Source organism: Cherax quadricarinatus, chromosome 72 (genome assembly GCF_038502225.1).
Source record: "Cherax quadricarinatus isolate ZL_2023a chromosome 72, ASM3850222v1, whole genome shotgun sequence".
Taxonomy (NCBI): Eukaryota; Metazoa; Arthropoda; class Malacostraca; order Decapoda; family Parastacidae; genus Cherax; species Cherax quadricarinatus.
Genome location: NC_091363.1, coordinates 4,667,196 through 4,683,508, shown reverse-complemented (window position 1 = coordinate 4,683,508; position 16,313 = coordinate 4,667,196). Strand labels below are relative to the sequence as shown.

The following is a 16,313-nucleotide window of genomic DNA, read 5'->3' as shown; positions in this document are numbered from 1 at the left end:
GCCAATAACCAAGGGTCTACTGTAATTGAAAACCACTGACTGTATTTAGAATTCACAGTGCAAGTTTTATTAATAAAATATAGATGCTATCTATAAGGATTAATCTGCACTTTAGAGGGCGCATACATTAGATTTTAATACTTTATGTGCATCTCTTTATAGATGATCTCTAACCAGTCATTCCTGGTTATATGTTATTATTTGAGAAATAAGAGCAAACCATCTATTTGTGTGTGATTAAGAATTCAAAAGAGAAGGCAAGTATAATATAGGAGAGGCCTGGGGGTATGATTAATGAACAGAGGAAATGTTATAATAATGCCAGGAATGTCTAGATTACTTATTTTTAACTTTTTTTTTTAATTGGTATTTTTTTATTTTTTGGGTAAAATTGGTCAAGCTACCAATTTCTGTGCACCTTATGGAGTAGTTGAATGGGCAGTTTCTTTTGCTCAGTCAGTAGAATGGAAGGCATACTAGCAAAGTAGTAGTTAAGAATTTAGCTGAGTGGAGTAATGGAATTGTCTAGAAATAGGACTTGAGTGAAAGTGCCAATTCATAAATTGCTCTAAGACCACCAACTTTGTTGTTGTGTAAGTCCATAAGTTTTGCATCAAATTTCGTACTTTTGGTATCATTGCTTCCAGAAAAAGATTCTCTACCATTTCAGATGTTTTTTTTTTAAAAGTGGACACTGATACCAATATTAATCTCAAGGGGTCTGGACAGGAATTGTACTGGGAGTAGCTTCCCAGAGCCTGGAAGTAGCTTTCCAGAGCCTGGAAGTAGCTTTCCAGAGCCTCAGAATTACTTTCAAGAGCTTGAGTCATTTTTTTTTTTTTTTTTTTTTGTATTTTTTCTTTGAGTAGTGAATATATTTATGATTCTGTTACTTCTCTCAGATCTGGAATATTTTCTTCGGCGGGCGCTATATCCTGCTAATGATGGGTTTTTTCTCCGTCTACACTGGCATCATCTACAACGACATATTCTCAAAGTCATTCAATATATTTGGATCGTCTTGGCACATGGGTGAAAATGCTACAGTCCATTACCTATCATATGTGGAAGAGGTCACTCTGAATCCACTGTATGAGAAGGAATACGATCAGACACCGTATCCATTTGGATTTGACCCCATATGGCAGGTTAGTATTAATTAATAATGAGTTATTGTTTTTCAGTTTTTACAAGACAATTTTCTTTTTTCCTAAGGGGTATGAAAATACTAAGTGGGTACAGCATGTTAGTGGCTTTCTTTTGTGCTTAACAATATTTTAAACTACATTTTGTATACTTCAGAAAAAATAAAGTTGTAATGTATTGGAATTGTATTGACTAATTTATTTCCTTTTGGACTTCAGAACAGAAGATGATGTTTTATTTTGTCTTTTTTTGTGTGTGTTGTCAGATTGCAGTGAATAAGATTGCCTTCCAGAACAGCTATAAAATGAAAATTTCTATCATCATCGGAGTTGTGCAAATGATCTTTGGGGTTATGCTTTCTCTTGTGAATCACCTGTGAGTATTGATAATTTCAGTTAGTAAATATTGATGCATTATTTACTAGACAGTATATTGTGAATCTCACTTGGGTATTGATAGTGTTCCAGCCAGCGATGAAGATTAATGCCATATTTGCTGAACAACATACTGGGTTTGGGTTAAATATTTATGTAGTGCACAATATTACCACTTCTACTGCATCTGAAACTATTGGGACTGAAAGTATTCTGCAGTGATTTTTTAGCTTTCTAATGCATTACCACTCTTGAAAATTCTAAGACTATTTATATTCAAGTTCCGTATTTTAGTTTTAAGTGTACACTGATGATGTGTCATCTGCATAATATGAAAAGTGTATCTGTCTCTGCCATCAGCTTGATCATTCAAGGTGAATCACTCTGACCTTCATATAACTGTCAGTTTGCCGACTAACATCTGGCATAAGTATGTATTAGTAAATCGCAGGTTCCTTCACAGAGGAAAAGCACTTAAGTGCAGCCTCTTATCTCTATAAACAGTCTGGCTGTGTGATACACCTCGGCAATGAGGAGAGACAGTGTGCGACACATGTGAGTCCTAGAGGTGGGAAGTACAGTGCCTGCATGCTAAAGGAGGGGTTTGGGATATTTGCTGTTTGGAGCAGCATCTAAACTGTCATATCTGCATGCATCTGGCAAGACAGTGATAGTGCGATAGATGGTGAAAGTATTTCTGTTTTGGTCATCCTACCTCAGTGGGAAACAGTCAGTGTGTTAAAATAATAATAATGATTAATAATGGTGAATGTGATTTCTTCTTTGGGTCACCATACCTTTGCAGGAGATGGCCAATGAATAATAATAATAATCTCCATGGGGAAGTGTAAAAGAATTTTTCCTTCGTAAGCCATGCATGTCGTAAGAGGTGACTAAAATGCTGGGAGCAAGGGGCTAGTAACCCCTTCTGTATCCAAGTGAGGCTGTATCCCAGGGAGGCTGAGATACAGCCAGTTCATTGAAAAAAATAATAATAATAATTTACTCTCACAATGTGCATAGTTTTTAAAAAAAAAAACAGATGACATTCAATAGAAGGCCCTTGATTATCTTGCCTATGGTATACATTTATTGTCTCTGGGAACACTAGGAGAGAATCTTGACAATGTGTAAGCAGTAACAGTCTGGTTCATCAGGCCATTATCCACCGTGAGACCTGATCACAGACCGGGCTGCAAGGGCAATAACCCCCGAAACCCTCTCCAAGTAGACAGCAGCTCTATTTTAACCAGTCATATTTTATTTCAGTTTCTTCAGGAACTACGTGAGTCTGGTGTTTGAGTTCATCCCTCAGATTATCTTCCTGATTGGTCTCTTTGGCTACCTTTGCATCTTGATATTTCACAAGTGGATACATTATGGATGTGGGCCGGCTTTTGATTTTATCCATAAAGCTGGCTGTGCCCCAGCTGTCCTCATCACATTCATCAACATGGTTTTATTTAAAAAAGATGAAGTAAGTGTCACTAAAAGATCTATTATTTTTAAGACTTTTGTTGTAATATTTATATGAAGATGATGATAATAATAGTAATAAAAAGTAACAATACCATATCTGGAACAATTATTATTATTATTATTACTATTGGGCTGTTTAGTGCTCTCAGTATTTTGGATGAGATAATATTCACACAAATTATTTTACAGATCTTGTTTCAAAAAAAATATAGTTGAAATTAATGTGACTTTAATATAAAAAAATAGTCCACTGATTATGAAGTGTTACGAGTTACATACGAGCATGTGAGTATGTTCATATGTTGGTCGGTGTAATTATTGCACAGTACAGTATATCAAATGTAGTTTAAAATTTCTATTAACAAGAGGTTGCAAGAGTATTATAAAATTATTCATCTTTTGATTATTTTGGAGCACATGACACTGACATCCACACTAAAGTTATGTGATGTTATCAATACATAATAATATAAAGGTATGCGATAAAACTCTCTTGTAAAGCTATTTTATATATATAGTGCAATTTTTTGCAAATGCAAATGAAAAAGAGTATCCAGGATTCAATAGTATTTTGTACTCTGAAGGTCTTTCTACACACTACAGCCTCTCCTCACTTAGCAACGTACTCGTTTACCAATGCCTTGGACTTACAACGGGCTCTCTGACCAATATTCATACCTAAATAATGTATATTAGAGCTGATTTCCTCTATTCTGTTTATTTCAATATACAGTACACTACTGTATAAACATTTAAAAATATACCAGAAATGTTATAAATGGTGCAAAGGTAACATTAAAACAATATCAAAGATGGTTGACACAAACACACTACTATTATAGTATGCTCCTCACTTACGATGAATCCGTTTAACAACGTGGTCTTAAGAATGGAACTCTGTCGTTAAGCGAGGAGAGGCTGTACTCAGCTATGGATGTTCTCTTTTGATCACATTTACAAAACATCACACTATTAGGTTAGGTTAGGTTTGTCAGGAAACAAAAAAGTGTTAATTCACGTGGGTTTTAGTCATATGATGACCTACAGCTGGAGCTTTCGGTCATCTGACCGAGCCTTCCACCGGCTTACCCCTCCACCCCTTTAAAAACTATGGTTATGATTATAACACTGTTCAGAGGAGCTTAATAAAGAGAGGTGACTGTACTGACAAATAGTGGATAAAGATACAAAATGCAGTCACTAGGATATGTGTATTATTGTTGGTAGAATTACCAAAAGTACATTGTTTTAAAACAATGAACCCAATTTCAATTGAAATTGGGTCCATCATTTTGAAACACCTTGTATGTTAGGTAAAATGACACAAGTGCAACTAATGTGACATTTTATTGTGGTAACGTTTCGCTCTCCATGAACTTTATCAAGCTGTTATGGCTTGACAAAGCTCCTGGAGAGTGAAACGTTGCCACAATAAAATGTCACATTAGTTGCACCTGTGTCCTTTTACCTAACACTAAAATATGGTTACTGTATTAGTCATATTTGGAGTGACCAAGATCCAGCTTGTGCTGGTGAATGTTTCTGATCAGCTTGTACTGGTGATTGTTTTTGATCAGCTTGTGCTGGTGAATGTTTCTGATCAGCTTGTACTGGTGATTGTTTTTGATCAGCTTGTACTGGTGATTGTTTTTGATCAGCTTGTGCTGGTGAATGTTTCTGATCAGCTTGTGCTGGTGAATGTTTCTGATCAGCTTGTGCTGGTGAATGTTTCTGATCAGCTTGTACTGGTGATTGTTTTCTGATCAGCTTGTGCTGGTGAATGTTTCTGATCAGCTTGTGCTGGTGAATGTTTCTGATCAGCTTGTGCTGGTGAATGTTTCTGATCAGCTTGTGCTGGTGAATGTTTCTGATCAGCTTGTACTGGTGATTGTTTTCTGATCAGCTTGTGCTTGTGAATGTTTCTGATCAGCTTGTACTGGTGATTGTTTCTGATCAGCTTGTACTGGTGATTGTTTCTGATCAGCTTGTGCTGGTGAATGTTTCTGATCAGCTTGTACTGGTGATTGTTTTCTGATCAGCTTGTGCTTGTGAATTGTTTCTGATCAGCTTGTGCTGGTGATTGTTTCTGATCAGCTTGTACTGGTGATTGTTTTTGATCAGCTTGTGCTGGTGATTGTTTCTGATCAGTTTGTGCTGGTGAATGTTTCTGATCAGCTTGTACTGGTGATTGTTTTTGATCAGCTTGTGCTGGTGATTGTTTCTGATCAGCTTGTGCTGGTGATTGTTTCTGATCAGCTTGTGCTGGTGATTGTTTCTGATCAGCTTGTGCTGGTGATTGTTTCTGATCAGCTTGTGCTGGTGATTGTTTCTGATCAGCTTGTGCTGGTGATTGTTTCTGATCAGCTTGTGCTGGTGATTGTTTCTGATCAGCTTGTGCTGGTGAATGTTTCTGATCAGCTTGTGCTGGTGATTGTTTCTGACCAGCTTGTGCTGGTGATTGTTTCTGACCAGCTTGTGCTGGTGATTGTTTCTGACCAGCTTGTGCTGGTGATTGTTTCTGATCAGAAACAATCACCAGTACAAACTGATCAGCTTGTGCTAGTGATTGTTTCTGATCAGCTTGTACTGCTGATTGTTTCTGATCAGCTTGTACTGCTGATTGTTTCTGATCAGCTTGTACTGCTGATTGTTTCTGATCAGCTTGTACTGGTCATTGTAGTATTTTCTTTGTCCTTCATCAAGTGATTGTATTTTCTTTGTCCTCCATCAAATCATAAGTTTCAAAGCATGATTTTGTTGGAAGATTTAGCCTCAAAGGTCCCTTACTCTCTGCAGTAGCTGTTTTCTAGGCTTAGGGGATTATACTAAGTTTAATCAAGGCCTATGGGAATTGTACTAAGTTTAATCAAGGCCTATAGGAATTGTACTAAGTTTAATCAAGGCCTATGGGAATTGTACTAAGTTTAATCAAGGCCTATGGGAATTGTACTAAGTTTAATCAAGGCCTATAGGAATTGTACTAAGTTTAATCAAGGGAGCAAAGGAAGGGTAGTAAGTTAAAATTCAGTTTGGAAGGGAAAAAAATATGAATTTTAAATTCAAATTAGGGGGGGTTTAAAAGAAAAAAGGTTGGATCAGAGAAGGGTAATAATGGTTTATCCTGGAGAAGAGGGAATGCAGAGAGAAAATTTGGGGGAGATTTTAAAGTGAATGAAAGGAAACCTTTAAACCCAAAGGGGGAAGTAATTGTGGGGGGGGACCTGAATCTAAAAAGGGAGAAACTTTTAGAGAGGGGTGAGTGGGTAAGTTTAAAAGATTAGGTGTAAAATGAAAATTAAACCTTTTGTTGAACTTTTTTGAAAGGGGTTTAGATTATAAATACCATTTTTTAGAAAAAGAGGATAAAAAAGTATAATGATGAAAGGGGAAATGACAGTAGTTTTTGGATTTGTTTTGGTAGATAAAAAGACTTTAAAGTAGATTTCCCAGGATTTTAATTTTTATGGGGGGCCCCAGATATATCAGATCATTTTCCTAGTTTGTGGCTACACTGGGAGTAAAGGTAGATGGGATACAGGAAATAAAAGCATCGGGAAGAAAAGGTAAAGGGTTTTAAAAAAACAAAAGGGGGGCAGTTAGGGGGGAATAAAAAACAGCTATTGGAGGATGGAGGGGCAAATAGGAGCATAGGAAAGGGGGTTAGAAGGGGTATGGGGTAGTTTAAAAATGTGGTGTTAAAATTTTCCGGAATTTTTGGGGTTACAGGAAAGTGGGTGGGGGGAAAGGGAGGGCGATTGGGGGAATGATGATGTAAAGAGTAGTAAGGGAGAAAAATTTAGCATATGAGGAATTTTTTAAAAGTAGAAGTGATGAAAGGAGGAAGATTTTGGAGAAAAAGGGGTTTAAAGGGAAAATTGGTGAAGCAATGAAAAAAGAAAACAAATGAAGTGGGTGAGATTTATAAACAAATTTTTTGAAAAAAAAGAAAAGTTTTGGGGGGGGGGAAAATTAACAAGTTAAGCCTAGAACAAATGGTTTATCGGTTAAAAATGGGGGAGGTTATTAAAGGGAAAGTTAGAGGTATTGGGGAAAAATGGAGAATTTTTTTGGGGTTGTTAAATTTGATGAAAGGGAAAAACGGGATTTGTTTTAAAAGGGCAAAGGGGAATAACATCTTGTAGGGTGGGGAAAGGGAGCCAGTTGTGGTGTGGGGAATTCGGGGGCCCAGTAAGAAAGAAAAAAAAGGGGAAAGGGCGGCCGGGTTGATGGGATAAAATGAAATGTTAAAAACAGGTGGGGATATAGTTTTGGAGTGGTTAGTGCAATTATTTAATTTTAGGGAAAAGGGTGGGTCCCGGGTTTGGGCAGAGGGCATGCATGGTTCCTTTTTAAAAAGGAAAAAAGGGGGAAAAAAAGGGTCAAAAATTAGGGGGGATAAGTCTGTTGAGTGACCGGGAAAGAAAAGGTAGGTTTTAAATTGAAAAATTAAGAGAAAGGGCGGGGGAAAATAGGATGGGATGAACAAGGAGGCTTTAAGTAAGGTTATGAGGATAACAAAAAGATTAGGTGATGAAAAATTGAATATCAGATTGGAGGGAGAGAGTATGGAGGAGGTGAACGTATTCAGATATTTGGGAGTGGACGTGTCAGCGGATGGGTCTATGAAAGATGAGGTGAATCATAGAATTGATGAGGGAAAAAGAGTGAGTGGTGCACTTAGGAGTCTGTGGAGACAAAGAACTTTGTCCTTGGAGGCAAAGAGGGGAATGTATGAGAGTATAGTTTTACCAACGCTCTTGTATGGGTGTGAAGCGTGGGTGATGAATGTTTCAGCGAGGAGAAGGCTGGAGGCAGTGGAGATGTCATGTCTGAGGGCAATGTGTGGTGTGAATATAATGCAGAGAATTCGTAGTTTGGAAGTTAGGAGGAGGTGCGGGATTACCAAAACTGTTGTCCAGAGGGCTGAGGAAGGGTTGTTGAGGTGGTTCGGACATGTAGAGAGAATGGAGCGAAACAGAATGACTTCAAGAGTGTATCAGTCTGTAGTGGAAGGAAGGCGGGGTAGGGGTCGGCCTAGGAAGGGTTGGAGGGAGGGGGTAAAGGAGGTTTTGTGTGCGAGGGGCTTGGACTTCCAGCAGGCATGCGTGAGCGTGTTTGATAGGAGTGAATGCAGACAAATGGTTTTTAATACTTGACGTGCTGTTGGAGTGTGAGCAAAGTAACATTTATGAAGGGATTCAGGGAAACCGGCAGGCCGGACTTGAGTCCTGTAGATGGGAAGTACAGTGCCTGCACTCTGAAGGAGGGGTGTTAATGTTGCAGTTTAAAAACTGTAGTGTAAAGCACCCTTCTGGCAAGACAGTGATAGAGTGAACGATGGTGAAAGTTTTTCTTTTTCGGGCCACCCTGCCTTGGTGGGAATCGGCCAGTGTGATAATAAAAAAAAAAAAAAAAATAAAAAATAATTCTGTTATTTTCAGATTGTTTAACTGTTAGTCCTCATTATTTTATTAATTATTTCGTCTTACTTCATCTGATATAGCAGCATTCTTGCTATTTTAGCTATCTTCCATGTTTAAATATATATGCGTGCAAGAGCGTGTTAAATAGGAGTGAATGGAGAAGAATGGTATTTGGGACCTGACGAGCTGTTGGAGTGTGAGCAGGGCAATATTTATAGTGAAGGGATTCAGGGAAACCAGTTATTTTTATATTGCCAGACTTGAGTCCTGGAAATGGGAAGTACAATGCCTGCACTTTAAAGGAGGGGTTTGGGATATTGGCAGTTTGGAGGGATATGTTGTGTATCTTTATATGTATATGCTTCTAAACTGTTGTATTCTGAGCACCTCTGCAAAAACAGTGATTATGTGTGAGTGAGGTGAAAGTGTTGAATGATGATGAAAGTATTTTCTATTTGGGGATTTTCTTTCTTCTTTGGGTCACCCTGCCTCAGTGGGAGACGTCCGACTTGTTGAAAAATAAATAATACTGTACAGGTCTCCATGGGGAAGTGGAAAACAATCCTTCCTGCGTAAGCCATGTGTGTCATAAGAGGTGACTGAAATGCTGGGAGCAAGGGGCTAGTAACCCCTTCTCTTGTATAAATGACTGTGTGTAAAAAGAAAAACTCTCATTTTTCTTTGTAGGTCACCTTGCCTTGGTGGGAGACTGCCGGTGAGTTGAAAAAACTGCACAGGTATATATAAAATATGATGTGCTTTCTTTTCCGAGCCATCATATCTTGGTGGGAAACTGCTGATGTGGAAACAAAAATATAGTAATATTTTTCCTTATTTTACAGGTTCCTGTGCCCTGTGATCTTTGGATGTTTGACGGACAGTACATAATACAGATGGTACTTGTGATAGTGTGTGTCATCTGTGTTCCTCTTATGCTCTTCCCTAAGCCGCTGATACTCAACAGCCGACACAAAGCCAGAAAGGCACATCACGATCAGGTCGAATTGATGGTGAGGATTCTTAGTTGAGTTTGTTAGTTTGTTTTGGAAATATTTCTACATAACTTAACCCCTTGACTGTCGCAACCCCAAATCCTGAGGTGTCTCCTGGTGTCGCAAAATTTCCGAAAAATGAAATTATTTTTTCTCATGAAATGATAGAGAATCTTTTCCTGATTGTAATGACACCAGAAGAACAAAATTTGATGGAAAACTGACAGAATTACTCTCTCGCGAATTTAGCGACCTCAGCGATATTTACGAATCGGCGATTTCGCCCACTTTGAGCCCTATTTTTGGCTAATTCCATTATTCCAGTCAACCAAACTCATAGCTATTTCTTTAGAACTCCATTTTTTTCTATTGATTGAGTACAAGAAACTGCCCATTTACCGATTTCAACTACCGAATAACGTGGTCAGAAATTTGCAATTTGGCCAATGTCACGAAAATTAAAAAATATAACAGTTTCAAAATAGGGTCCAGAATGAACAATGCAGACATTCCTGGCTCTAAAATAACATTTTCTTTGTTCATCAGTCATGTCTTCAGGCCCCTCTGATATTACTCTTGCTTTCTATTTTGAATTTTTAATCCAACAAAAAATAGAAAATTTACTGGTATGCAGACTACTGCAATACTGTAATAATTGTATAAATAATGTCACCCCATTCATGACTTCATATTAGAATGGCTATTTGGACATTTATTGGAAAATTACATCATTTGTTTACTTTTGAACATCGGCAAAAATCAAACATTTCCCCTACTTTGAGCTCCATTTCAAGGTTTTTTTCATAGTAAGACCTATGAAAATCACCTCTATCTCTATATGTTTTCCATTCTATCAAATGAGACCAAGAAAACAAGAATACAACCATAAATACTATATGAAAACAGACCACAAAGTTGGCATTTTAATTAAAAAAAAAACGGTCGGAGTTTTTTTTCTCATTATGCAATGCGTGCTGCGGGATTTTTTTTATATCATGCACACTGACCCATTTTTTCACATGTGGGGGCTACCAGCTTTCTTTTGCTTGATTTGAAGCCACTAGAATTTATGAGTATATATACGTCAAGCACTGTGGCTCGTAAGACGTATATATATGACCGAAACAGTCAGAAGGTTAAGGTGGTTAATGTAAATGTATTTCTGATTTTTTATACATAAAAGTAATTAAAATAAGTGACTAATCATTAAATTTATATATTCTTCTCCTTTCAATGCACCAGCCGTATCCCACCGAGGCAGGGTGGCCCAAAAGGAAAAACAAAAGTTTCTCCTTTTAAATTTAGTAATATATACAGGAGAAGGGGTTACTAGCCCCTTGCTCCTGGCATTTTAGTCGCCTCTTACGACACGCATGGCTTACGGAGGAAGAATTCTGTTCCACTTCCCCATGGGGGAAATTTATATATATAGTATATAGATATATATATTGGTAAGTCCATGGGGAAGTGAAGAAGAATCAGTCCTCTGTAAGCCATGCATGTCTTAGAGGCAACTAAAATGCCAGGAGCAAGGGGCTAGTAACCTTTTCTCCTGTATACATTACTAAAATTAAAAAGAAAACTTTGTTTTTCTTTTTTGGGTCACCCTGCCTCAGTGGGAGACAGCAGTTATATTAAAAAAAAAAAAAACTGGTATGGGTTGCATAATGAAGATATTTAACTATATATATTTCATTAGATAATTTTTGGAAGGAGTTACATGCATTTTTTTTAATAGAGTGATACATCTCACGCCCATGGCACAGAAGAGGAATTTGAGCTGAGTGAAGTATTCATCGAACAAGCTATTCACACCATTGAATATGTATTGGGGTCTGTATCCCATACAGCTTCTTATCTCCGGCTCTGGGCTTTATCGCTGGCTCACGGTCAACTTTCTGAAGTATTATGGAATATGGTTTTAAAAATTGGACTTTCTCAGGTAATAAATCTGACTTTTTTTTTTTTTTTTGTAGTATTTAATTATTTTATGTGTTTTTTTCCATTTAGCTTAAAGACCATGAGTTGCCTATCACTACATCAGTCATCTATTAGTGTTTACATATACTATAGTCCTGTGGTAGTAGGTTGGTAGACAGCAGCCACCCAGGATGGAAGTACGATAGTAGCGATAACTCAGTAACAGTCCCAGATTTTCGCTTAGCAGATTACGATGGGCTTAGAGAACACTTATCATCTGTTGACTGGGGTAACAAAGTGAGCTATCAATACGACAGTTTTCTGAACACTATACATGCTGCTCAAAGAACGTTTATCCCATATAAAGAAATTAGATCAAATAGAAATGACCCAAAATGGATGAATAATAGGCTCAAATATCTACTAGGGCATAAGAAAGGAATTTATAGGCGTATCAAAAGAGGTGAGGGTCATCTTAAGAATCAGTATATTGACATTAACCCTTTCAGGGTCCAAGGCCCAAATCTGGAGTCACGCACCAGTGTCCAAGATATTTAAAAAAAAAAATTTGTTATTTTTTCTTATGAAATCGTAGAGAATCTTTTTGTGAAGGTAATAAAACAAAAAGTACGAAAATTGGTGGAAAATTGACGAAATTATGCTCTCGCGAATTTTGATGTGTCAGCGATATTTACGAATCGGCGATTTTGCCGACTTTGACTCCCATTTTAGGCCAATTACATTATTCCAATCAACCAAATTCTTAGCTATTTCACTAGTATTACTTCTATTCTATCGATTGAGCACAGGAAATCGCCAAGTCAACTGTTTCAACTACAAAATAAAGTGATCGGAAATTGTTAATTTGGCCAATTTAACACAAAGTTCAAAATATTCCAATTTCAAAATAGGGTCCAGAATGAACAATGTAGGCATTCCTGGCACTAAACTAATATTTCCTCTGTTCATTAGTTATGTTTTGAGGCTTTACAAATAAATTCCATTTTGATTTTTTATTCACATAATGAATTTTTATTCACACCAAAAAATAGATGATTTACTGTTATGCAATACTGTAATAATTGTATAAATATCATCACCATATTTGTGAATGTATATTAGACCCACCAGCTGATGTGTATTAGACGTGTGAGGTCGTTTGTTTACTCTTGAATATCGGCAAAAATTTAACATTTCCGCTACTTTGAGCTCAGTTTCAAGCCATTTCCAATGCTAAAACCAATCAAAATCATCTCTATTTCTGTAATATGTCTTCCATTCTATCAAATGAGACCAAGAAATCGCAAATACAACTATAAAAAACATACGAAAAAACACTGCAAAGTTGCTGTTTTAATCGAAAAATCATGATTTCATTTTTTTTCTCTCATTATGCACAGTGTGCTGCAGGATCTGTTTTATGTGGTGCACACATACCACATAGATGTATTCTCTCATATCTAGGCCCAAATGTACCACTCACAGTTTATCAGAGTGAGCTGAGCTCATGGCGTAGATCTACGGTTTGGACCCTGAACGTAAAGCCGTAGATCTACGGGACGGACCCTGAAAGGGTTAAGAGGGACATTAAAAAGGGGATAAGAAAAGCTAAAAGGGACTATGAAATTAAAGTTGCTAGGGATTCTAAAACTAACCCAAAAAGCTTTTTCCAGGTCTATAGAACAAAAGTTAGAGATAAGATAGGTCCCCTTAAAAATAACTATGGGCACCTTACTGACAAAGAGAATGAAATGTGCTCGATTTTTAATAATTATTTTCTCTGTTTTTACACAGGAAGACACTAACAATATTCCAGTAATTAATTTTTATAGTGGGCTAGAAGAAGATAAATTATGTAACATCACAGTCACTAGTGAAATGGTTGTGAAGCAGATAGACAGACTGAAGCAAAATAAGTCGCCGGGTCCTGATGAGGTTTTTTCAAGGGTTCTTAAGGAATGCAAAATGGAACTCTGTGAACCATTAACTAATATTTTTAATTTATCTCTTCAAACAGGTATAGTGTCTGATATGTGGAAGATGGCTAATGTAATTCCTATTTTTAAGACAGGGAACAAGTCGTTACCGTTAAATTACCGCCCAATAAGCCTGACCTCAATTGTAGGCAAATTACTAGAGTCAATTATAGCTGAGATTATAAGAAGCCATCTCGATAAGCATAGCTTGATTAATGATACTCAGCATGGATTCACAAGAGGCCGGTCTTGTCTAACTACTTTATTAACTTTCTTCAGTAAAGCTTTAGAGGCTGTTGACCACGATAAAGAATTTGATATTACAGTGGACCCCCGCATAACGATCACCTCCGAATGCAACCAATTATGTAAGTGTATTTATGTAAGTGCGTTTGTACGTGTATGTTTGGGGGTCTGAAATGGACTAATCTACTTCACAATATTCCTTATGGGAACAAATTCGGTCAGTACTGGCACCTGAACATACTTCTGGAGTGAAAAAATATCGTTAACCAGGGGTCCACTGTATTTACTTAGATTTTAGTAAGGCTTTTGATAGAGTTCTGCACCATAGACTTAAAGAAAGTGGCAGCTCATGGCATTGGGGGAAAAGTGCTCTCGTGGATCGAGTCATGGCTCACTGACAGGAAGCAGAGAGTGTCCATAAATGGGGTTAAATCCGAGTGGGGATCTGTAACTAGTGGCGTTCCACAAGGATCAGTCTTGGGCCCGTTGTTGTTTATAATATATATCAATGATCTTGATGAGGGAATTACTAGTGATATGAGCAAATTCGCCGATGACACAAAGATAGGTAGGATAATTGATTCAAACGTAGATGTTATGGAACTTCAGGAGGATTTAAACAAACTCTATTCTTGGTCAGAAAAGTGGCAGATGCAGTTCAATGTAGATAAATGCAAAGTTCTGAAGCTTGGGAGTGTCCATAACCCTAGTACTTATAAGTTAAATGATGTAGAACTTAGCCATACAGATTGCAAAAAGGACTTGGGGGTTATGGTGAGCAGCAACCTTAAACCAAGACAGCATTGCCTAAGTGTACGTAATAAGGCAAATAGATTACTGGGATTTATATCAAGAAGTGTAAGCAACAGAAGTTCAGAGGTCATACTGCAGCTTTATACATCATTAGTAAGGCCTCACCTAGATTATGCAGCTCAGTTCTGGTCTCCATATTACAGAATGGACATAAATTCGTTAGAAAACATTCAGCGTAGGATGACTAAATTAATACATAGCATTAGAAATCTTCCTTATGAAGAAAGATTGAAGATTCTTAAGTTACATTCACTTGTTAGACGAAGAATGAGGGGAGACCTGATCGAAGTGTATAAGTGGAAGATAGGTATTAATAAAGGGGATATTAATAAGGTCTTGAGGATGTCTCTCCAAGAGAGAACCCGCAGTAATGGATTTAAATTAGATAAGTTTAGATTTAGAAAGGACACAGGAAAGTATTGGTTTGGAAATAGGGTAGTTGATGAGTGGAACAGTCTACCTAGTTGGGTTATTGAGGCTGGGACTTTGGGTAGTTTCAAATTTAGGTTGGATAAGTACATGAGTGGGAGGGGTTGGATTTGAGTGGGACTTTCACATCAGAGCTTATTTCTTGGGTGGCATTGAAAATTGGGTTGGGCAAATGTTTTGTTAGTGGGATGAATTGTAAAGGACCTGCCTAGTATGGGCCAACAGGCCTCCTGCAGTGTTCCTCATTTCTTATGTTCTTATGTACTACTGTCCGTGGTAGTAGTTGGTAGACAGCAACCACCTACGGAGGTACCACCGTCCTGCCAAGTGAGTGTGAAATGGAAACCTGTAATTGTTTTACATGATGGTAGGATTGCTGGTGTCTTTTTTCTGTCTCATAAATACACAGGATAACAGATATATCTTGCTACTTCTACTTACACTTAAGCCACACTCCACATGCATATACGTATACACATATGTATACACACTTGTATGAGTTTTTTCTGTTTTCTTAATAGTTCTTGTTCTTCTTTATTTCCTTTTATCTCTGTAAGCCATGCTTGTTGTAAGTGTCAACAAAAATGCCAGGAGCAAGGAGCTAGTAACCCCTACTCTTGTATACATTACTAAATGTAGAGGAAAAACTTTTTTCTTTTTAGGTCACCCTGCCTCAGTGGGATATGGCCAGTGTGGTGAAAAAAAATATAGTCAGCATAAGAAGCATATCTAAATTAACATCATTCATTAATAATAATAATAATTTATCTCTACAAGTACATGTACAACTTATACAGACCATAGCTAACATCAGTGACATACTACTACATAAAAATCCCCTGGTTATGCAGCGCATTTCAGGCAAATTAGGTCAGTTTTGTCCCCAGAATGCTACCCACACCAGTCAACTACCACCCAGTTACCCATTTTACTGCTAGGTGAACAGGGACAGGTGGTGTCATGAGGAAACGCGTCCTAATGTTTCCACCCATACTGGGGATCAAACCACAGACCTCAGTGTGCGAACTGAGTGCACTACCAATCAAGCAAGGACTTATTCTAACTACTTTTAATCATAATTCAACTTTAAAGAAATAGTTGTCTGCTTGTTGGTTCTATTTATAATGCCTAAATTTGTTGTCTCTATACCTTCAGTGTCCATAAATGTAAGCAAATAATAATAATTATTGCCATTGTAGTCTTAAGTTAGGCTTAAGTTTGCCCAAAATTCTCTGAATAATCATGGACTTTCTGCATTCACAACCAAATGTCACGCATCTCTACAAACATTGTGGAAATAAATCTTTAACTTTGTACTCAGTACATGTTGTGTATAACCACTTAGATGTCATATTTTATTTATTTTATTTATTTATTTTATTTTATAATTTGTAGCATACATACAGAGGTACAACAAAATACAGGTAAGAGCAGCATGCCAAAGCCACTTATATGCATAGCATTACGGGCTGGCTTAAAATTAACTTAAGATTAACTAAGCAAAGATGTAATCAG

The 16,313-nt window shown here is 37.3% G+C and overlaps 1 protein-coding gene across 2 annotated transcripts in view; it reads left to right on the top strand.

The window, feature by feature from the left end:
• The window catches only part of LOC128701343 (V-type proton ATPase 116 kDa subunit a 1), a 68,582-nt gene that overhangs the window by 32,061 nt on the left and 20,208 nt on the right, over positions 1-16,313 (top strand). For both annotated transcript variants that reach the window (XM_070100313.1, XM_070100312.1), the window contains exons 10-14: positions 903-1,148; positions 1,412-1,521; positions 2,790-2,997; positions 9,265-9,432; positions 11,153-11,356. In XM_070100313.1, the coding sequence (XP_069956414.1) occupies positions 903-1,148; positions 1,412-1,521; positions 2,790-2,997; positions 9,265-9,432; positions 11,153-11,356 (936 nt within the window). The remainder of the gene's footprint in view (positions 1-902; positions 1,149-1,411; positions 1,522-2,789; positions 2,998-9,264; positions 9,433-11,152; positions 11,357-16,313) is intronic.